A 22,368-nucleotide genomic window follows, 5' to 3' on the forward strand; every position below is an offset into this window, starting at 1 on the left:
GATGATCTTCCACCATGATAATCGCCGCCTGCAACAAAAAGCACTTCAACGCGCCATCGTCATCAAACTCGCAATTCACCAACATACTCGCGACCCCATGCACCAACCCCGAAATACCAAACGCAACGAAAAGCTGAACATACTTAGACGCAAAAGACCCCTTGCGCAAACCCAGCACATCCCTCGCTAACCAAACACTAAGAGGAGAGCAAATACGGCGACATTGCTGGTGCCACACTACCGACCACGCGCTGCGCACACTGTACAAATCGCGGAATCTTCCAAACATGGAGGGGCAGTCTCGTGGGTTGGCGAGACCGGTGGCTACGGATACAACGCCGTAAGCGATGTTGTAGAACTCCATGGTGGTGAATGTGAGCATGATGTGAAGCCAAGTGTAGTAGAAGCGCGTGAGGAAGGGCGAGTCAACTGGGAAGGGCTGATGTGGTTTCTGCGTGCGGATATCGATCCAGGAGCCGTGGGGGGATGCCGCGGAGTGGCAGACTATAATGTCTTTTACGACGAAGAAGATGAGGCCGCGTACGAGTTTTCGGGCGATGAATTTGCTTGGTTGGGTTAGCTGGTGCGGGGATGATGGGTTGGGGGTAGACTCACAGACGAGGGTAATCGCCCGGTACCTCCATGCACACATTCTTGACTTGGCAACTCCACCCCGTGTAACGGTTCGATGTTGAGAGACGAAGTGCCCACCATGCTCGGCTCCAGAAACTTCTCCCTGCACCACCGGGTCTGCCCCTGTAATCCAGCTTCTTTACATCGTCATTCTTCTTGTCATTTCCTTCCTTCCCATATTGTAGCTTGTACCACCCATCTTTGTCGGGGCTCCCCAGTAAGATCCAGTCAACATAGGTGAACACACGAGCGCCCACTCCACAGTTGATTGCTAGGTTGTAGCCCCAGCCTGCATCGCCCCATTCTCGATACAAAGATTGGGCGGCGAGTAGAAGGAGAAGAGGGAGAGTGATAGAGATGCGTATGAGGCGATGATCGGGTCCGGTAGCAAGGGTGAGGATGTTGAGTAAGTAGAGAAGAGGAACCTGTAATGTAATGATGATATCGGGGAGTTTGAAAAGAGACATTCCTATAATGCCGGCTCCACAATCCAGGAGATGGCAAGACTGGACTTACTAGGCATCGGTACATTGCGGCATACCACGGAATTTATATAGAGTAGGATATGATGCTTTGACCGGCCGTAAGATCTTAGTGGCCGTGGGTCAATTGGGGATCCCTACATGCTGGCTTGGCCCAATGAGAGGGGTTCGAGTACGTTAGCGCTAAGGTCCGTGATTTCGGGATAATGTCCCTGACTAGTGCAGATGGATAGCGGGTAGACGGTCGTGAACTGTCATTTTTAACCGCAATGTGGTCTTGAGAATTGGTATCATTACAATGCTATAGTCGTGGTTGTAGTCAATGCTGCAGATCGGTAGCCAGGTCGACACGCTGTGGCATTCCACATTTGACCTGTCCTCTCAGCACCTCTACTAAATCTCCACATCTTGAAAACTGGCCCCATCGCCATCGTCTTCAGCTGATGCTTGGCCTGGCTTTGGTCGCTGTGGTAAACTTGCTTCCAGAGATTTCTCGTCGTTGGGCTCAGGCTCAGATTCGTCCTCTTCGCTATCCTCTTGCTGTTGTTCCTTCCCGTTTTGCGGCTTGAGATCCTCGGTTCGAGCCTTTTGCTCTTCTGTCTGCGTCTTCGGTTCCACTGAGTTTCGCTCGCTCTTCTCGCTCACGTCGTCTTTGGGTGGCGGAGGGGGTGGTGCTGCACCGTCGGTATCGCGGTCACGCCTCGGTTGCTCGGGTGTAGGTGGTGTCACCTCGGTGCGCGGGCTCATGATGGGACTTCTGGGTTGCTGCTGCTGTTGTTGCTGAGGCTGCTGTTGTGATTGCTGGGCGGGTTGCTGGGAACCTCCCGGGCCGACGCTTCGTAACCTGGGGTCAGCGTTCAGGTAGTATCCCCTCACACCGACAATCCTGCCCTCCCTCTCGCAGCCTATGACCCAATCTGGGACGACTACAGGTATGTTGTTCTCGACCGCCTTCTCCCATGCAGGCCCTCTGCCTTCGGTGCATACGAAGTGCGTGGTGTCGATGCGCACATTGTCCGCAATCTTGGCGCCGATTCTTTCCACAGACCGCTGCAGAGACTCTCGGAGAGCCGCAGGCATGTGGCCAGGCGTGATGGTGATACCAGACAAGTCCGTCATCTTGTGTGTTTGTACCAAAAGCTTCTCGCTGCTGAAAGTGCCCGCGCTCGTTTTGAGGACCAAGTGGAACTGATATTCAGTGTCGACAGCCAGACCACTCAGCTTGGTGCTGTGCACGTCACTGGGCTTGGGTATTGTGCCTGCCTTGTTGCCATTGCGGTATAGTGTGAGGCTGCGCAGTTCGGCGGTCGCGATATCGATAGGGTCCCACTCGAGAACGACTGAGGTTTGCGTGGCATTGCGGCATTTAAGGATGGGGGCTGAGGGGGTGCGCTGGCCAAAGGTGCGGAAGATCTCCGACTGGAGCTCATGGAAGGCTTTCTGGGCGTCGGCTTCGGCTTTGTAGTTTCTTCCAACATCGATATCCACCATGGAGCCCGACGAGATGTCGGGGGGTAGCAATATAGAAGGGAACTCAATCTACCTTTACGTCAGCCAGATGAAGAGCAAGGATGCGCCTGCGCTGCGTTGAGCGCTGAGCGGCATTGAGGGGCTCACAAGACGCTTGTCTTCGGTCAGTAGCACTGCTACTCCAGCATCGACCTTTCCGACTGTGAGGGAGACGAGCATCTTGGGTGTGACTGTGTGAGGGTGTCGGACTTGGGAGACGTGTAATGTTTGTTAGAGCTGAGCGGCCGCGTACCTGACCATCAATGGCGCGGCCCGAAGAATCGCCGTGGCAGGCGCTAGCGGCCAGGTCTGGTCCACGCCCCTCTATGTTTTTTCTACCATCAACACCATAGCATAGAGCAAGCACCGTAGAAAGGTTACGCATTGCTCACGGTGATAAAAGGCACATTTGCGTATACACCAAGCCGAGCAACGAGGTACAGCCCTGCAGGTGACTTTTCAGTCTATAGCCTAAGGGACACCCGCAATTGACCTCGAGCACTAAATCCTTCGTTTGGACTCAGGTAGCAGGTAGTCTAGCAAACGGTAGTTCCTCTGTCATCCACACAACTACATATATTTTCCTCGATGCACAGTTCGAGCGATTCGAGTTTTGCTTGAAAACATCACAATCTTCCAGCCAGCTGCTGCTCTTTGCGTGGACCTCGTACAGTGTTTGGATAGAAATCCTTATACTTGTCAGATTTCCAGCTCTGCGCTTGGAGGCATGTGAAAGAGGTTATTCATGCATCAGCAATTCACGACTAGCGATGATGATTTGGTCAGCTACTATGCAAAGTTTGGTCAATATGTATGTGCACTAAAATTCGCTCGGTAGCGTTGTTGGATCCAGAGGTGAAAGTGAACTATAATGTCGTGGCTAGGAGTAGGACTGAGCCGCATGATATGAGCGCTGCTCAAATGGGAACATCTAATCGATTCCGGTCAAAGTTCATGTAGGGCGGCCAGACCTGCCACACCGACTTCCCAGCCCCCCTTGCGAGAGTCGTAAGACGCTGTATCGTATTCTTGAACTTCTCGGCTCGTGTGCGTTCGTTTCATAATATTAAACTTAACCTTTTCTCACCGAAGACATGCAGTCGATGACGTCATTCATTACCATTGACCTCCCGCACATGAGTAGCCAAGTTGGATATGCTTGGGGCTACCCGTCGGATGTCGGTGATACATCACGTGAATTGGCGTCTGGCGCGCAGGCTCGGAAACGCGACTATATGCATCCCAACTCTTGTACATAACTGTGCTGCATGCCGCGGAAGCAGGGACGACACCACGTTCCAAAGTCGATACGTGTGGCATGCGAATCCCCATGCCGGGATCCGCTGTCACAACTCCACACCCCAGAAGGGCCTTCCGAAGCTGGCCAGGTCCGATCGGCGATGGCACGGTGGGGAGGACCGGAGACTAACGTCTTTATCGTGGTTGCTTGTTCAAGGCTGGCGTCGCCCCCAGTAAGCGCGTTCAACACTTTGGCGCAGAGATTTTGAAAGCGGCTCAACAGATGGGCGACACGTGTAGCCGACGCTGCTGCAGCGGCGGGCATGGGCATTTCCAAGCTTCTGGCCAGCCTTTTTGCGGCTCGCTGGACATGGGATTGAAACCTGGCGGAGGAGGGCGTTAGACTAGAGTGGGCTTAGGTCAGCCGTTCGCGATAAGTCCCGCGCTGCACGGTTGCCGTCCTATGATGCATCGCGAGTTCCTGCGTCGAAAGTCGGTGGTAGCCACCACCAAGACACGCGCCTTGACAAAATCCCGTCCGTCTTCTGTCTCTTCCTCTAAGCACACCACCTCCAAACATTGGACTCCCTCGCCATCAGCGTCTCTCATATACATTACCCCACCTACTTCTTCTCCACTATCTTGATCGTCTGAGTTACCCCATTGTTTGCTCCATACTACCTGCAGGAAATAATTCCTTCGACGCCGCTGCACGCGCCAACGCCCAAACCTCACTTACTGTCTGCCGTCAACACTCCTCCCACACCTCTCCGGCACACATTGTCACCATGGTTCTCATTGAGAATCAAGAGTACCTCTGCGAAGAGGAAAAGCGTCTGAAGCAGGACCGAGAACGCACCGCCTACTGGAAGCGATGGGGCCCCTACGTTGCCGAGAGGCAGTGGGCAACTGGTCAGTCTCTATTCCCATGAATCTGTTGCAATCAATCTAATAAGTGTCCAGTCCGCGAAGATTACTCGTGAGTACCCTTGCTGTCAACGCCATGGTATGCTACTAACAAACTTCTGCAGCGCTGATGGAGATGCCTGGAGCCGTGAGTACTCGCCTTCGGTGCCATCCGATTTCTCTAATGCCTCATAGATTTCACGCACGACATGGCGCGGTCGCGCGCCTTTCGCTGGGGCGAGGACGGCATTGCTGGTGTGTCTGATACACACGGCTTCCAGAACATTGCTTTCGCTTTCTGGAACGAGAAGGAGTATGTGTGCGCCAGTGCCACTCTTGCGATACACGCTGACTTTCCTGCAGCGACTTTCTAAAAGAGCGCCTTTTCGGTTTGTCCAACCCACAGGGTAACCACGGCGAGTCGCTCAAGGAGTGCCATTTCCACCTGGACAACACGCCAACTGTATGTTGGCTTCGCTCGCCACAGAGATCCCGCTGATTCAGTTGCAGCACTCGTACATGAAATTCCTGTACAAACTTCCTCAGCGGAAATTCCCATACGAAGAACTCATCGAGACGAACGCGAAGCGAACGCGGTTGGACAAGGAGTACAACCTCGTTGACACAGGCATCTTCGACGATGACCGGTATTGGGACATTTTCATCGAGACTGCGAAAGAAGCGGACGATCCAGAGGAGATGTGCTTCCGAGTGACAGCTTACAACCGTGGTCCAGAACCGGCGCCGCTGCACATTGTACCTCACTGTTGGTTCAGGAATACCTGGGCATGGGGCCACGAGGACCCGAGTCTGAAACCCTCAATCACCAAGATTGGCCCAACAACGGCGCAGTCGAAACACCACAAGCTGGGTGATCGCTACTTCCAGCTCTCCCCGTCCCCTGGCACCGGCCCGAGCGGCGAAGACGTACAGCCCGAGCTTCTCTTCACCGATAACGACACCAACTACAAGGGGCTTTGGAACGTGGAGAACAAGGTTCCATATGTCAAGGACGCTATCCATCGCCGCATCGTAGACGAGCAGAAGGATGCTGTCAATCCTGAGAACACTGGTACCAAGTGCGGTGCTTGGTACGCGTTCGACGAAGGCGACGGTGTCCCACCTGGCGAGTGCGCTGTAGTCCGCTTCAGGCTCTCAAAGAGAAACGACGGATTCCTTGACGAGGAGATGTTTGACGACATTATAGAACAGCGTCGCGCCGAAGCCGACGAATTTTACTACAGAATCAGCCCTCTCCCAATCGCTGACGACTTGCGCAACATCCAGCGTCAGGCATTTTCCGGCATGATGTGGTGCAAGCAATACTACCACTTCATCTGGGACCAGTGGGCTAACGGCGACCCTGGCATGCCACCTCCACCACCCGGTCGCAAGGCTATACGCAACAAGGAGTGGAAGCACATGTACCTGGACGATATTTTGTCCATGCCCGACTCTTGGGAATACCCCTTCTTCGCCGCATGGGACAGTGCTTTCCACTGCATTACACTCGCCATGATCGACCCCGACTTCGCCAAGAAGCAGCTCGACCTTTTCACACGCGAGTGGTACATGCACCCGAACGGGCAGCTACCGGCATACGAATGGAACTTTGGCGACGTGAACCCTCCGGTACATGCCTGGTCGCTATTCCGGGTCTTCAAGATTGAGCGCAAGATGTACGGACGTGAGGACTTTGATTGCCTCGAGCGCGTATTCCAGAAGCTGTTGCTGAACTTTACGTGGTGGGTCAACCGAAAAGACGCTGACGGAAAGAACATCTTCGAAGGTGGTTTCCTCGGTCTCGACAACATTGGTCTCTTCAACCGTTCGGACCCGTTGCCGACCGGCGGTACCCTGGAGCAGGCCGACAGTACTGGTTGGATGGGCTTCTACTGCCTGAACATGCTGAACATCTGCCTTGAGCTCGCCAAGCGACGACGCATCTACGAAGACATGGCCTCCAAGTTTTTCGAGCACTTTTTGATGATCAGCGACGCTATGCAATTCCGCAGCGATGGCGAGTCGAAGCCGCTCTGGAACGAGGAGGACGGGTTCTACTATGATGCCATCTCTTGGGGTGGTCCATGGAGCCATCAGATGCCTGTCCGTTCTCTCGTCGGTCTCATTCCTCTGTACTCAACCATGACGCTAGAGCCGGAGGTTATCAACCGCCTACCCAGCTTCAAGAAGCGAGTGGAATGGTTCATTGCTCACCGTCCAGAAACTTCGAAGCGCAACATTCATACGCTCTCCAAACGTGGTCAGGGCAACCGCTTGCTTCTGTCACTTGTCAACGAAGACCGACTGAAGCGGATAATGAAGAGAATGTTGGACGAGGATGAGTTCCTCGCCGACCACGGTATCCGATCGCTTTCAAAATACCACAAGGATCATCCCTATAGCATGGACGTCAATGGCCAGAAGTACGAGGTAGCTTACCTTCCCGGTGACTCAGACAGCGGTCTCTTTGGTGGCAACAGCAACTGGCGAGGTCCCATCTGGTTAGCCGTCAACTTCCTACTCATCGAGTCTTGCCAGAGGTTCCATCTCTACTATGGCAACGATCTCAAGGTTGAGTGCCCTACGGGGTCGGGTGACTACATGCATCTCGGCCACGTTGCAGAGGAGATTCAACACCGTCTTCAGCATTTGTTTGCTCGCGGAGATGACGGTAGAAGGGCCATCAACGACGGCAACCAAATGCTCGACTTTGACCCGAACTGGAAAGATTACATGTGGTACCACGAGTTCTTCGACGGTGATACCGGCCGTGGCTTGGGAGCGACGCATCAGTGCGGCTGGACCGGTCTGATTGCGAAGATGATTCACGACACTGGGTAAGTTCAACGACATTATGTATAGTACCTTCACTAACTACGTGCAGCATGACCTGCCGTCTGCCACAAACGCCGCGCACACCTACAGGCGCTGCCGACCATTACTTCGACGATGTGTTCACCACGACAGGCAAACCAACGAAGCGCCAGACACTCCGTCGGTCTTCCACTAGCCGTAGCATAGGCTTCCGAAGTGACTGGGGTGAGACTTCAACCAACGGCGAAGAGGAGGACGCTACAAGCCCGATCAAACGCAAGAACTCGGTTGGTGTACTGGACCAAGCCGCTCTTGACCAGAAGTCGGCAATGGAGGATCGTCTCCACCATTACGTAGCTGGTCAACTTCAGCGCATCAAGACCGGCATGCAGGACTACGAACCGGATGAGTTTGAGACCATGACGGACGGTGGCTCCGACTCCAGGCCGCAGACGCAGAATGGTCGTCGCAACGGACGTGGCCGTGACAAAGGCGACTATTTTGAGCAAGACCCGTACTTCAGCAAGTGAGGTCTGACAGGATGTGTGAGTATGGAGCGGTAATCATCAGCGGTGGAAGTTGTCAGCGTATATCCTAGACCTAGAATAGACCTAGAGTAGACCTCACAAAAACATTACGATATCTTCTTTTCTTCTCCGAATTACCTCCGTTGGCATATCTCGGTGATGCGCTGATGAAAGTCATTGCGACAATATCCAGCTCGCGCAAAGGAGAGACAGATTTTCCAATGCGATGCTTGCGGGAATTCGTCTCGCATCTCTTCCGACGTCTCTCGAGGCGGTCAGTTGGAAAAAGCAGACATGAGAGTTGAGGGTGGGCCAATTGGGTGGGCGCGACATCTGGACCGAGTTGTTAGCGCGGCGATCGAGGCCGGTGGTTGCGGCGGTCGCGATTGTTGATTGTGGGGTCCTGTCCAAACACCCCTCCCCCAAGCCAACCCATCCAACGTCATTGACTCTCTGCCCTTCTCTGTTACTCTCTTCTTGTCGCTCGCTCACGTTATTTACCTTCACCTTCTACTTCTTGTTGCTACCAGGTTTGTCGCAGTCCTGTTACCTTCTATTGTTTGCTCTGGCTCACCATCGCAATGCGCGACAGCAGATAGCACACACGCACGTACACAGCACCGGTCCATACGATAGCACGAATCAAGGGTAGATATGTCGGGATTCATAAGTACAATGTCCGTCTCCCTTTCCGCTCTTCGACTGCAGTATATTCGACCCACGAGACGAAATCGCGTCCTATCGCTAGCCTGTCGCACCTGAGCCTGACCCTGCGGACGCGCAAATACACGGATAAATAGCGATAATACCACAATGTGCAGGCCATGCGATATTATCGGGATATGCCAGGCCGAAAAAGACATCAGAGTCCATGGCAGAAGGCTGGAGAGAAGTCTCGCTTGAGATGGGAGATTCTATACCACGAACACAGGCTGACTTCTGCGCCAGCAACCCGCGAACTCGCGCACCGTTCAAGCCGTCGAAGAATCGAGGCACCAGCAGTTGGCAGCTGAAGCAGTATGCCGAGGCCACACTGGGCAGCGGCAGTCTAAGGAAGGCTGTCAAGCTGCCCGAAGGCGAGGACAAGGACGAGTGGCTTGCCGTCAATGGTAGGAGGATATCTCTGCTGATTTCGGGAGTCGTGCTGATACGCGACCCCAGTTGTCGACTTCTACAACCAGATCAACCTGCTCTACGGCTCCATCACAGAGTTCTGCTCGCCACAAAGCTGTCCTGAGATGAAAGCGACCGACGAGTGAGTATAAACCAAGTACTCATATGCGCAATGCTGACCATGTAAAGGTTTGAGTACCTCTGGCAAGATTCCGAGAACTACAAGAAGCCTACCAAGATGCCCGCACCCGAATACATCGAACACCTCATGGCATGGATACAGTCCAATGTCGATAACGAGTCCATGTTCCCCTCGCGCATCGGCGTCCCCTTCCCGAAGACATTTCCAGCGCTCATCAGGAACATGTTCAAGCGTCTATACCGCGTCTACGCACATATCTACTGCCACCACTACCCCGTCATCATTGAGTTGGGCCTGGAGCCTCATCTCAACACCAGCTTCAAGCACTATGTGCTATTCATAGACGAGCATGGGCTGGCAAGTGGGAGCAAGGACTTCTGGGGACCGTTGGGTGATTTGGTGGAGAGCATGTTGAGAAGTGATTGAGCGCATCCCGGCGCAGGACTGGAGGACGAGAGACGGAGAACAGACACGAGACTCTACGCGTGACGAGCACATTTTGACGGCGTTGAGGAGTATATGCACAATTTGCATAACTATGGAGGTATTACGAGCATGTACGCTTGTTAACGATGTATTAGTAGCGGTGAATTAACATGATGATTCCAAAATCCACCGCGCATATCTCGACGGAAATCCCCGGGAATCCAGCCCAAGGGTGTAAGAGCTGCCCAGGCGGCAACTCGTATCCAAGTTCCAGAGCGTTTGCTGTCTCAGCAGAGTGGACTTAGGAGACTTGAGCGAACGCCGGGTGGGGCGGAGTTCGTGTATCGGTGACTTGGCAGATAGTAGACATGGAAGACGTTCATGCCTTGCCCTCTCAACCAAACATCCGGTCCATACTTATGCCACGTACTTCGGTCCTTTCCTAATCGCGAAACTGCGAACACCGTCTAGCGATGTTGGCGATGGCGACTGCTATATGACAAACGCGCTATTACGCATGACCAGCGACTATGCTGACGACGTCGATTCAGCCGGAGCAATGCTAGCTACTTGTTTACACAAAGTTCAAAGCATCCTAGCAAAAGAGATACTGCGTGCTTCAGTATGGCCTCTAGTTTGGTAGCGATATTGAAGTTGCGGCCAATCGGGTGCATCTGCTTCCCTATTCAGCTACGGTGCTCGACCTCTTTGAGGCCACGTGAACCGAGCGCCCGGAGTATTATCAGCCTTCAAGGTTGCGTCACACGGCAGTGCGGTGTGAACGGTTGCAGCTCAAGAAGCGGAGAAGTTCGTTTTGAACGGTCGCGAGAATAGCCGAGATGAGCCCTGAAGGGGGCAGGGCGGAGCGTGAGACATTGGGCAAACCTTCTCGTCTAACACGAGAGCGAGCATAAAGCACAACAACGGGCAACCCAGCTGTACAAGTTCCTCGGTTTTGTCGCGTCCGTCCCGGCATTCATTTACGCGACCTTGCGAGCAGATGTCGCGATTGCCGAATTGCGGGGAGCGATACAACGTTGCGTGCAGAGTGTGGGGAAAATGCACCACGAGGCAATGACAGGGGCAATCTATAAGGCCAGACAATGCAAGTCAAGGCATCGGGTAGGTTGACAGCGTGTGGGAACTGTGACAGCGGCTCTCTGACCTCTCAGATGCCACTACCCTGGGTACCGTTTCAGTACCCAAGCTCCGCCCACCCCTGCACGGTGCACAGCATGATGGTTCTCGGCCTCGAGTATCGAAAACAGTTTAATCTCTCCTTGCAGCCGGACTAAAGAAGGGACCCCTCTTTTTCAGTATCCTTCAAATACAATTTCCTGGCACTGCGCGCGGATCACTCTGGCTAACAAACCATGCCATTCGGTTTCTACTTCGACTTCAGATCAACCATTCCGCAATGATGCCGCAACATCTCCGCAATATCGCCCTCGCCGTCGAGCTCTTCGCGGTCTTTGCACGATGCGCACATCTCAACTACACTGGAGAGGCCGTCACATCTCGTTTCTGGGACTGCTGTAAGCCATCATGTGGTTGGAACGGCAAAGCAGATTTCTCGAGTCCGGTAGAATCGTGTACGGCCGACGACAAGCCCACGGACGATGCTGCCGGCACTGGTTGTAACGGCGGTTCCGCGTTTCAGTGCTCCAGCCAGCAGCCATGGGCCATCAACGACACTGTTTCATACGGCTATGCCGGTGCCTTTATTCTACCCGAACTTACTCACGGAGGTATCGAGGGCGCCTGGTGCTGCGCATGCTACCAGCTCGACTTTACGAGTGAGCCTCTGATCGGCAAGAGCATGATTGTTCAAGCCTCGAATACCGCCTACGATGTAACCGACCGAAACCGGTTTTCACTTGCAGTAAGCCCTCAATAAACGTTCATCATCATAATAGCAAAGCTGAACTATCTAGATTCCTGGCGGTAACACAACATCGACAAATGCATGCGCCCAGCAGTATGGCGTGGACCAAAGCGTCTTCGGTGAGCTCATGATGGGTGTCAGCTCCACCGAAGACTGCCAAAAGCTACCCGAGAACCTGAGAGCCGGTTGCGAATGGCGCTTTGATTGGTTCAAGGATGCATCGTACCCTAGGTAAACATGCCCTCATCTCGATCCGCAGGCTACACAAATTATATAGACTAACGTCACACAGTGCAAACTTCAAACGCGTAGTCTGTCCCGCGGAAATTACAGCCAAGACAAACTGCATCCGTAATGACGACAAAGTGCTGGCTGGCGAGGCTTCCGCCGCCCAGAGCCTCATGTCTGGCACCCCTACTATGGCTTTCTTCGCCGCTGGCATACTAGCTTTAATATCGATATAGCATCGGTGACGCCGATGCCGTGCGTCACCCTTCGCTTTTGGCAGCCCTCTTTCACGATCGTCACGTTCTTTTCTCATCTCTCTTGTGTCTGCTCATCTTTGGAGGCTGGTTGACAAGCCTTGTCAGATGATGGATGTTTTCTCATGCATGGATACCCTATCAATAAAATATTCGCATCAAAACGGATTGCATGTTGCGCCACGAACGGCGCGTGGTAATCTCTCCACTACGTCTTCAGTGCCGGAGTTGCCGGTGATGCTACTACGACTGTACCGTCTTTCTTCTCATCAGTTCATCTTGGGTCCAGAAGGAGTCAAGATGTATGGTATCAAGACTAAGGCTTTGCACAGAAAGGTTCAAGGGCGTTCATTCTAACGCTGTACAGCAACACATTTACGCCTTCAATGACAAGCCACTCTACACTCACTCAAGAACCCCACATTGTGGCGTGAACTCAACAGGCAGAAATCATGAGACATGGCTGGTGGTGCAATGAAGCAGCGAGAATGGTTGGTGGAAACCGAAAAATCCAAGGCATTAAACGTCCTTGAAAAAGTCAAGAGACCACTCACATCACCCGATCTAGCCAGTATTCAAAAGCCATCCTATCACGAGCGCACGCCATATCGCCACACCCAGATCCCCTTCGTCCCCAAACGCTCATCATAAACTCCACAGTGCACCTCCCAGATACGCCCTTACCTCAAGAAACACACAGATGAGTAAGAACACCACCCCTTACCCAGCCTTCCCACCCTCACCTACCGATCACCACATCCTCCAAACCCTGCATATCCATTTAGGCAAATGACATCCGAACAAGATCTTTCCCGCCCATTCTTGAAAATCACATCACACGTAACCCCCGCCAGCCGGCGATGCGCGAGCGACCGCTTCGCTCCGCACCGAAGAGGGGAGATTATCCATATTGAGCCGGCGGGCGCTAACAGAAATCTGATATTACAAGGATACGGCTGAACTGGACTAATGGGGTGTACTAATGCTGGGCGAGTGGGCAAATGTCACGAGTTACGGAGGAAATGGATGAGGATGCTGGATGGAGGGATGGGGAAAAGGAAACAGGGCGATGAAGGGGTGGAGTTTTGCCACTTACTGGGCAAGGGGATGGCTGGTCTGGATGGTAGGTGTAGACGAGTAATTCTGTGTGTGGTGCGAGGGTGAAGGATCGGGCGCGCGTGAGGGAGGTGCGAGGACGACGTTGACTGGAGGATACAAACACCTACCTTCGTGCCTTCCTACAACTGTACCCCTCGCTTACGCGCAGCAAGATCCTTTCCGTCCCGTGCATCATCGCACAACACAACGCGTGAAATGAGAGTGCGCTTGCTGAGAGATTTCGCCCAGGTACTTCAACTCTTGTTTTTCTTCTTTCTCTGCCCAAGGCCTCGGCGATGCCCCAGTTGTGGATTACGTGCCTCGATGGGTGTGGAGGTGCGCAATAGCTTTGCCAGTCGGACGACAGTTGCTGCTTCGAGTAAGGTTTCCGCGCGATCTGGGTAATGAGGGATGGGGAACGAGAAACCGAATGCGCTTCCCGTGTTGCGAAGGCGAGAGGGGAGAACTGGGGACTAAAACTCTGGATTGGACCCGCGAATCCTATGTAACGGAGATTGAGGAGCGGGAATTGGGTTTGGGGTCGTTGGAGTCTGGATTGCCTTGGCTGTAGGGTATCTGGGTATGGAGAGGCGACGACCTTGTTGTATAGGCATGGGATCAAGAATCTCACGGTGCAGCGCATTCCACGAATACATTTCATCGCGTAGACAAGAAGCGCAAAAACCAGTTGCAACACATGGCAGCGCACTCAGGTCATCCATCCATTCCAATCCATCCCCGCCACCCGCGATCAACCTCCACCCCTCGCCCACGTCGCAACACACGACGCGACACGAGACACGCTGACGCACAGACCGCATGATCAGCAAGTCCACCACCCCTGCGGCAAAGGAACGGCTCGGATTGCGTCTTGACAAGGAAAGTGCCACACTGTGACGGGTTGGACGGTTATACCCCAGATCCATCGCTCGCCATGCGCACCCCTGCGGACAAACGGGCCTGAGCGCCGCCGTGGTGTGGTTGGATGCTGGGGGCTGGCTAACGTAACTTTACTGAAATTGGAGACAACAGAAACCCGCCACTCGGATAGGGCGTACGGGACTTGAGTGTGCGTCAAGGTAGGTACGTACCAGATGTGTGACTGCCGACATGAAGGGGTCTGGGGTTGGGTCCAGGAGGGGGAGAGTTTTTCGGGTCGTCATTTGACGCCTCGCAGTTTTGTAAGGTCGTTGATGAGAAAGTGTAGCTGAGTTTTGAACGTAAGCAGGGCGAGACATTACAGATATCAAGATTCATCGTATAGTGTTCATTCGCTATGGTATCATAATGCTCTCGGGTATGGGTATATCTCATCATCAACCTCATCATCTTCAATCCCCCGCAACCTCGCCGGCGTCAACGGCGCAATGGGGCACAATGTCTGCGTGGAGAACCTCGCTGTGGGGCTCAGCGTTGGGCTGTCCATGCTTTTCCACTCTGTGTACGCATCTTTGCTCTCCACGAGCGTTGGCGCAGAACCCAAACTACCCACACTCCTAACCGTCTCTAATATGTCACCCTTCTCGCAGGAGTCGGCCGTGCTATACCGATCCAAGCTATTCCTTCGCGATCGGGGAAAGTAGCTTCGTTTCTGGTAGCGCTGTTCGCCTGTGGTGCAGATTCGAGGTGGGAAATCTGGCTGGCAGTCCACCTTACTGCTGAGGTCGCCTTTGGAGCGCGAGGCCAGGCTGCTAGAGAAGTCATCCTGGATGCAGGGGAGGATCTTCTGTACCACACGATTCTTTCTTGTGTAGCGGCTGAAGTCTGAAGCGTCCGATTTCCTCGGTTGTTGTTGCTGTTGTTGTTGTTGCCAATCACCACGAAACTCGCGGTCTATGGGCGTCGCTTTGGTTCGGAAGTTGAAGATCCATCGTGTGACGAGGCCGCGTAGGATCGGTATGTTGGCTACGATGATTGCTACGTTGTTCTCAATGTGGTTGATGCAGTAGTCGATCGGGTAGGTCCAGTCAGGGTTGAATAGCGTGTAAAGGCGGTCGCGATATGATAGGTATATCTTTGCCGCGCCGATGGCAGTGACACTGTGGAGAGGTCAGCTATATCTTCGCAGACAAGGCCAGTGTGACTTACGCGAGACTGCAAGTGAAGACTACCAATACCACCAAACGGGACCTCAATCGAGCACTCATCATCCTTCGCACGATGATGAAAGGTATTGGGAGGATCAGAACATCGGTGAGTAGATTGGCGCATGTGACCCAGATCAACATCTCGCCCATCTTGTGTCTGCCCATGCAGTGCAGGTTGCCGAAAGTCCTCGGCTTCCAGGTGTTACCAGTTAGAGGTGGGCAGATGAAGATGTATAGGAACCATGGTATCAATGCGCTTCCAACAGTGAACACCAAGATGGCGTAGAGTACTCGCTTGAGCCATTCAATAACGGAACCGGCCCGAAGGAGGAGAAGGATAATCGACGCTTTGACGAGTGGTAGTATAGGGATGTTTAAGAGGTTGAACGCCATGACAACCTGCTGCTGTTAATTCTCTCGTCGTAGCATGGTGGGACTAAACATACGGCATAGTACTCGTCATAGTTTGGTTCTATCTCGTTCGGCGGCACTTCCCAGATATGTACGCCAACATGCCACATCTTGACATCTGTTCAGGGTCAGTGAGAGCCAGTGTCGGCGCTTACATCAGTACGTACGTCGATGAGAAGGCCCTATAAGGGCTATGGAAAGCAGTAACGGAAGTATGATAAGCCAGTCATCTGTACAAGCAGGTCAGTACGGTTCGCGCAAGAGATGTTGAACGCCATACCCCAGCTTAACCGTAAGTTCAGCTTCCGCCGTGTATATATCCTCAGAATAACGAATATCGAAGCCAGAAGGGGAGTGCCGTAGATCACCCCCAGGCAGGTGAGTTGAAGAGGATAGGTAGGCATCTCGACGACCTACTCTCAGAAACCTGAAGAAATCGCGAAAACCACATCTCGCCCTGCTGGTGGGTGGGCTTCCTCATATAAACCCGGAACAAGGTCAAGGGCTGCGAAACCCTTGTCCCCTTACGCGCGCCCAAGGCAGGCACAGCCGGGTGTCTCCCAAGACGTCCCCCGCAATTTGCTACTTACTGCATATTAACACTTACAGAAACAAGTTAAGCAGAGGCCCTTCTATTTGCCAAACGGTCTAGTCTCCCGTCGGTCACCCTCACGTGGATGTGCTTGCTGGCTGCACTTTACACATGCCACTCAAAAGGCTTGTCATCGCTATAGAAGCCGGTCGTACTCCATGGTGCGACGGTCTGGATATCGCACTTGCCGCCTCTCAATTAATTCTCTTACACGAACAGCGCACTACATGAGAGATGGCTGACTTCCAACATCTCGGAGACTGCGCAGCCGAACACGTCCAACAGGGCCTGTTGCGCGGTCCGGTACGTGGCTGTCAGAGACATGAGAAGCGGGTGTTGTGTGCAGGCGCCAATTGTTCTTTCGCAAGTGGGCATCCGCCAGCGCTAGTACGGAGGACTTGGTGTAACGTATTCATCCTGGAACCTGGACCGATCACAGCGTGTCTAGTAACCGATCCCTGTCGCAGCGAATCTGGGGCCGCCGCTTAAAGGGCAAGACCCAATGGAGAGCGTTAGATATAGTGAATGCGAAGCAGCGGACAACACGACTGTGGGGATGTCTGCAAGCGAGAGAATCGGATACGGCGACGGCGCAATTCTGACAATATCATCTCGGAAGTAAAGGCTGCGTGGTGGAGCAGTTCGCGTGATTGCGTGGAGATTGTAGGAGCTCAAGCGTGTTCAACAGGTATCACGTTCCGGGGATGTTTCGAGAACAACGGCTTTGGGTAACGCGCCCTCGATGCGACGGCGGAGGTCACTCGGCCCAAGACCGTTTCAGAGGGTCACACTGACGTTCCGCCCAGTGCCCACTTGGAATCGTCATACTGTATCCTTCATTTAATAGCATTGCGACAGCGGAAGTCGGACGAACAAGATCAGACGGGAAACTGCCGGCGATCTGTGCGCTCGTATATTGGGCTACCTACATACAAGAAGCCTGCTCGGATGAGGTCATCGGCGGGAGGAATAGCCTGATGGACGCACTGTATCGCATCCAGAAGTGCTCAGGGTGCGACTGCGCAATGGCCTGAGATTTGCATCTGGTAGTAGGTCAGACCGAGGTCGTTCGCCTGCGCGCAAACCTTGGAAGAGAAGGTGCCAATGACGCATGAAACCATATCACCGTCATGTGTGAACAGTCAATCTCGCAGATACGCAAACAAGCAAAAACATAAAAAGATAAGACTGTGGAGCGGAGCTCCAAGATTGCGTAGCACCGTAGAAGGTTGGAGTTTCAAAATTCTCGGAGGTTAGCGCAACGTTGGCCGCCGAAACGCACGATGTCGTGGGCATACACGCATTCCGAGATGTACGATTTCCTTTTGACGCAGTTTATCGGAATTCTCTTTTCCCCGAGATGCATAAAATCGATCTGTTCAGCACACATCAGATATTCCACTAGACGCTGCGCAGCGAAAAAGAGCAGGCGTAACTTTTCAAGAATCTTGCACTGCTGGAAAGATGTACAACTAAACTTGCGGTGACCAACCGTCCAGAATCATTGCTTTGATAAGCAAATATATTACAATCGTGGCTGCGTGTCGGAGCAGCGCGAAGACCTAGGGTCCGCGTGGCAGCTTCAAATGGCCCGAATACCAGGAATTGTTGAGCGTGACCCAGACTGGACGGTAGCATGCAAGCATATGGCCTTCGGCGTTACCAAGAGCTCGTCGCGGGTCAACTCTATACCAGAGGCATGGTCCAGTTTCGCATCTCCCGTCGTTAAGCAGGCTTCCTTCCCGATGCGAATGACGCGATCATGTACAGCACTCCAGTGCCCATACCAACACCAGCTCCTCCCAGCATGGCACTCCCAACAGTTATCGACACCCGGCCGCTCCGTGCAGCGATCAGAGCCCCAGCAGCACCGGTCCCAGCCGCGCCAAGTGTGACCCAATCTGTTTTCACTTCGCCATGATTCTCCAGTATCCGCCATGACCTATCTTTCCACTCTATTTCCTCTCGGCCTCTCATGCGGCCCCATGTCATGATCGCGCCAGCTGCTGTTCCTAGAACGAGGCCGCGACCGGCAGTCCTAAGTGTACGAGATAGGATTATAGCGTAATCGATCGGGGAATTACGGTATCGTGCTGCGATGATAGAGGCTGGAAACTGGAGGATTGAAAAGAAGGAAAATGACATGGCTGAAGCGCGCATGACATGCAGGTATAGGATGCTGCGCGCATACGGCTGGTCTTCGGCGTAAGGAGGATGTGGGAACAAGGACGTCATCTCGAACGTTCGGCGCGCGATTCGTAGATGATTCGAGGTCGAGGGCGCAATGTGGTTATGCGAATCGGACTGAAAATGATTTCGGTCGAGGCTTGGTTCGATCGTGTATTGGCGTTGTGTCTAGACGTATCGAAGTGTGGGCGAATTTTAGCAAGCTACAGGTAAGTATCGACTCTATTGGGGGGAACTCAGTTCATGATATGTTTGCAGCGAGAGGGTTGCCTGAGAGCATGCCCGCGTGCTTCTCGTCCGTATGCCCCGATGAGGCCCTACAGTCGGAAAGAACATGATGCCGGTTGCGAGTGTCGGCCGCAAGTAAGACAGCAGCCTTGTGTATCTCTACAATATGGCTGCCTTGGGTTCAGGCCACAACGGTGTTCTGCCAATGATATTCGAACAAGCCTCTGAGCTCGCGTTCCGTGGCTTGCGGCCTGCCGAGGCGTCCTGCGCGTCTGGATCTAGGAGCACTCGGCCACCGAGCTCGTCGCAGCTTCTCTGAAGGCCTTCTCGAGGTCCTGTGCATTGGTCCTGCTTGCACGGAATGTCATCGCAAGAAGCTGAACTTTGAAAAGTGTTCCTGGTGTCATGCGTCGAGATGGGACTGTCAGGTGCTGTCAGGACAACAAGGAGATCCATGGTCGCGCCAGTCGATGGCGATCGTGTATGGAACGCCCGTCATCTCTGATGCAGATGCCCAGGACGGTACTATGCCAATGAGGACTTCGTGATACTTCCCCGGACAACGCCTGTGGCTGCCGCACCCGCGGCTGGTACTTGCGCGGGATAATGCGGAGAGGGCGACAACTGGACGACGCGAACGCCATCTGACACGGGCCGAGTCGCGATCATGCTTGGGATCACGAGAAGGAGGTTGGCGGTTGCAAGATGCAGGATTTCCAGCGTGCACCGCGCGTCTGCTGCTGCGAAGCCTCATGACGTCACTGGATCCGTGGATCATAAATGCACCATCGCAGCACAGACGCTACAGGATATCACCAAAGCTCACTACCACTTAGCCGGCATCTAACAAACTTTACTATCTTCGGGAACTAGCATCGCGACCACCCTGAAACAAACAAACAACCCACCAACCTCCAAGACCAATCGTCAACATGCCTATCGGCCAGCAAGAAAGCGGTGTAACTTCTGGCGTCAAGTTTGTCACGTCCACTGTAGGCAATACGGTTGGCGGCGTTACAAACACTCTAGGAGGGGTTGTTGGCGCGGTTGGACGAGGCTTGGGCGAAACGGTAGATTAATCTGTACTAACTACAAATGAAAATATACTGACTCTGAGCGCCTTTGCTTAGGTCGAGGGCGCCACAGGCAGTGCCGGTCGGCCGGTTGCACGAGGCCTTGCCGATGTATCCACGAGCATTGAAAAAGGTGCAAACGATGTAGCAGGAGGCGTCAAACGTGCTGGGGAGGGCAAATAGGTCTCGATAAGGTTCGACAAGAGTTGGACTTGTTAGTGAAGACTGGGGCTTATACCACTTTCTCCACGGCCTACATCCTGGCGTATAGCGGGGGACGGACAAGACTACACACAGCCACCGAATGCTATCAGTATGGCATGTCGCCAAGTCCATAGGTACATATCTCGTATGTAATGTACCTCTGACGCCAGTGTCCCATACTAACTTGAGTTGGCTTCTTAGGCATTGTGATCAGACATGTGTCCAAGACGCGATGCCGGAACAGTGCGCCGAAGAGATCTCCGCTCATATCATGCAAAGCCTATGTGAAGCTTGCACTTTTGTGATCCTCGAAAGATACCGCGGCCGAGTAGCCCGAGTCTTCTCCACCGGATGCCGATTGTTCCGGATATTTCATACCGAAGCAACCTTTACCTAGGTCCAGGTACATGAGCATCCCACGCCTGGCATACCCATGACGCAGCTAGCTACTGTCCGGCGGACTTTGTTGGTTCTGTCTCGGAGTACCAGTCCAAAGGACACCGAAGGGAAGTAGAGAAGGACCCTGCGGGGACTAAATTGTCGGTTGGCGCGCCACTGTCCCATGGATCAGCATGGAGGGTCCATCCATCGTGAGATCGTGATCGCCGAGGCCGAACAACCTCACCAACACAGACCCCTTCGGCTCGGCTCCCTGTCATACGCTGGCCGCGGTGTTGGATGTACATATGCGTGTCTGGGAAAGGCAGGCGTTGTGCGGGGTCAGATGATCAAACCTACTTTCGTCACTCGCGGAAAGCCTCACCGTGTCACTGACCGCACGAGAAGCTGCAATGGGAATGACTACTGAAGGTTAGCTGTCGAGTACATGCAGCTGCTTAGCGCCACGATTGCGGGATAAATCAGCACAGAGGGTGGAGGACGACTCGAGTGTCTGACGTCAATGGTACGTCTGACATATGCGCATCTCATGTCAGATATGTCTACCATCGCAATATTTGCAAATCCACATCGTAGCCAAGGGTAGTGGTATTGTTTTCAAATGCCATGTTTCCATCGCACAGAATCCCACGAATGCAACCAGTCTTACCCAACAATCTAAGCGTTCTCTAGGGTTGACCAGCCGACGGAGGCAAATGCGCCAGCCTGCAGCCAGCCAGCCAGCAATAAGCGGCATACTATCGATATGCGCCCGCAAGGCCAGCATGCCAGCCTCCCCCAGCCCGTCCTAAGCGTTCCCAAGCAACGGTTCCACTGGAGAAGGTGGGTTGGGGCGGCTGAAGACACTTGCGAAGGCGAAAGCCACATGTACCCCACAAGCGTTGCGCTAGCGCACGTAAGCGTCGTTCCGAATTGGGAACCGATCTTTGACATCAATTGGGGCATTCGTCTCTTTGACACCAATCCCATCCGTCGTCATCCTTGCATTTTGCCTTCCAATAGTCCGATTGAGCGAGCTACATTTTCACCATACACCACCCTGCAGATCCGCCTGCATGTCGGCCAATGAGACGCGCACAACTGATGAATAACGACGCCCCGCCACACTCCACATCGAGGCCTACAGAACGCACGTATATTGCTCTAAGGAAGGCGCTAGGATGCTGCACGGAGCGATCGTCCTAAACCCGCAGTTACGAGACTTCGGTTGAGCAGCTGTCTTAGAGGTTGCATACCACGGAAACCGAGCTCAACATATCGAGATTTGCATTAGGCAGCATGTCACCGGTCAATTGACAGACAGAATACATGGGCTAGAAGGCTGGAACCATTGCGTCAGAGTAGCCAATGCAATGGCAGCAATCGCGTTCAAAGTTACTCACGGGCTGGGATTGAGATAAGTTTAGACGAGAGGCGGGACGGGCTTTGTTCACGCGCATTCCCAGTGAAATGGTGGGGAACTAACTGAGGGGTCGGATGAATGGGCATCCAATGATGTGGCAGAAGTCTCCGCGGTGTTTATCGTTACGGCACGCGCGATCTCTATCCAGCCTCTTTCTCCAGCCGTCAGAAGCGTCGACGCTAGGCGGTTGTAGCTTCGCATTGACGCGTGGAGTTGATCCATGACCTTGGCTCAAGCGCTGAGGCTTCAGTGCATGTCCGATCTGCGGTGATATGCTCGATGAGGTAGATTGAATAGACTAGGTACTCGCCTGGTTGTGAGTATATAGCTGTCTTACCTTCCCGCGTTTCTTACCTACCCAGAACATCTCACACTCTCGTTGTCGTGGTTACCAGCATCGTCGACAGTCTTCCAATCGTATATCAAGTAACTGATACCTCGCTTCTCAGTTTACTCCGTCGCTACTTACGCTCGCTGTCAAGTACGCCCTATACATTAATATCAACCACCAACCGATTATCCGAAA

General features: G+C 53.4%; 5 protein-coding genes across 5 annotated transcripts; 3 read left to right on the forward strand and 2 right to left on the reverse strand.

Annotated features, from left to right (window-relative positions):
* Nucleotides 1-1,508: 1,508 nt before the first annotated feature.
* On the reverse strand, nt 1,509-2,804 carry J4E90_007168 (uncharacterized protein; the record flags this gene model as incomplete). The annotated part of the gene is made up of 2 exons (XM_051436708.1): nt 1,509-2,654; nt 2,733-2,804. 2 exons carry the CDS (start codon nt 2,802-2,804, stop codon nt 1,509-1,511), a joined length of 1,218 nt encoding a protein of 405 aa, XP_051289454.1.
* A 1,847-nt stretch (nt 2,805-4,651) lies between these two features.
* On the forward strand, nt 4,652-8,116 carry J4E90_007169 (uncharacterized protein; the record flags this gene model as incomplete). Its single annotated transcript, XM_051436709.1, has 7 exons — nt 4,652-4,775; nt 4,827-4,842; nt 4,895-4,917; nt 4,965-5,082; nt 5,133-5,232; nt 5,280-7,609; nt 7,657-8,116. The coding sequence occupies 7 exons, from the start codon at nt 4,652-4,654 to the stop codon at nt 8,114-8,116; spliced, it is 3,171 nt and encodes a 1,056-aa protein (XP_051289455.1).
* Nucleotides 8,117-8,984: 868 nt separating this feature from the next.
* On the forward strand, nt 8,985-9,794 carry MOB11 (Maintenance of ploidy protein mob1; the record flags this gene model as incomplete). Its single annotated transcript, XM_051436710.1, has 3 exons — nt 8,985-9,222; nt 9,275-9,368; nt 9,416-9,794. The coding sequence occupies 3 exons, from the start codon at nt 8,985-8,987 to the stop codon at nt 9,792-9,794; spliced, it is 711 nt and encodes a 236-aa protein (XP_051289456.1).
* A 1,420-nt stretch (nt 9,795-11,214) lies between these two features.
* On the forward strand, nt 11,215-12,143 carry J4E90_007171 (uncharacterized protein; the record flags this gene model as incomplete). Its single annotated transcript, XM_051436711.1, has 3 exons — nt 11,215-11,676; nt 11,729-11,910; nt 11,972-12,143. The coding sequence occupies 3 exons, from the start codon at nt 11,215-11,217 to the stop codon at nt 12,141-12,143; spliced, it is 816 nt and encodes a 271-aa protein (XP_051289457.1).
* A 2,398-nt stretch (nt 12,144-14,541) lies between these two features.
* Nucleotides 14,542-16,161, reverse strand: J4E90_007172 (uncharacterized protein; the record flags this gene model as incomplete). The annotated part of the gene is made up of 5 exons (XM_051436712.1): nt 14,542-15,298; nt 15,348-15,745; nt 15,793-15,875; nt 15,925-15,987; nt 16,038-16,161. 5 exons carry the CDS (start codon nt 16,159-16,161, stop codon nt 14,542-14,544), a joined length of 1,425 nt encoding a protein of 474 aa, XP_051289458.1.
* Between the last annotated feature and the right edge of the window lie 6,207 nt (nt 16,162-22,368).

Source organism: Alternaria incomplexa, assembly GCF_024043165.1.
Source record: "Alternaria incomplexa strain BMP 0042 chromosome Unknown scaffold_10, whole genome shotgun sequence".
NCBI lineage: Eukaryota > Fungi > Ascomycota > Dothideomycetes > Pleosporales > Pleosporaceae > Alternaria > Alternaria incomplexa.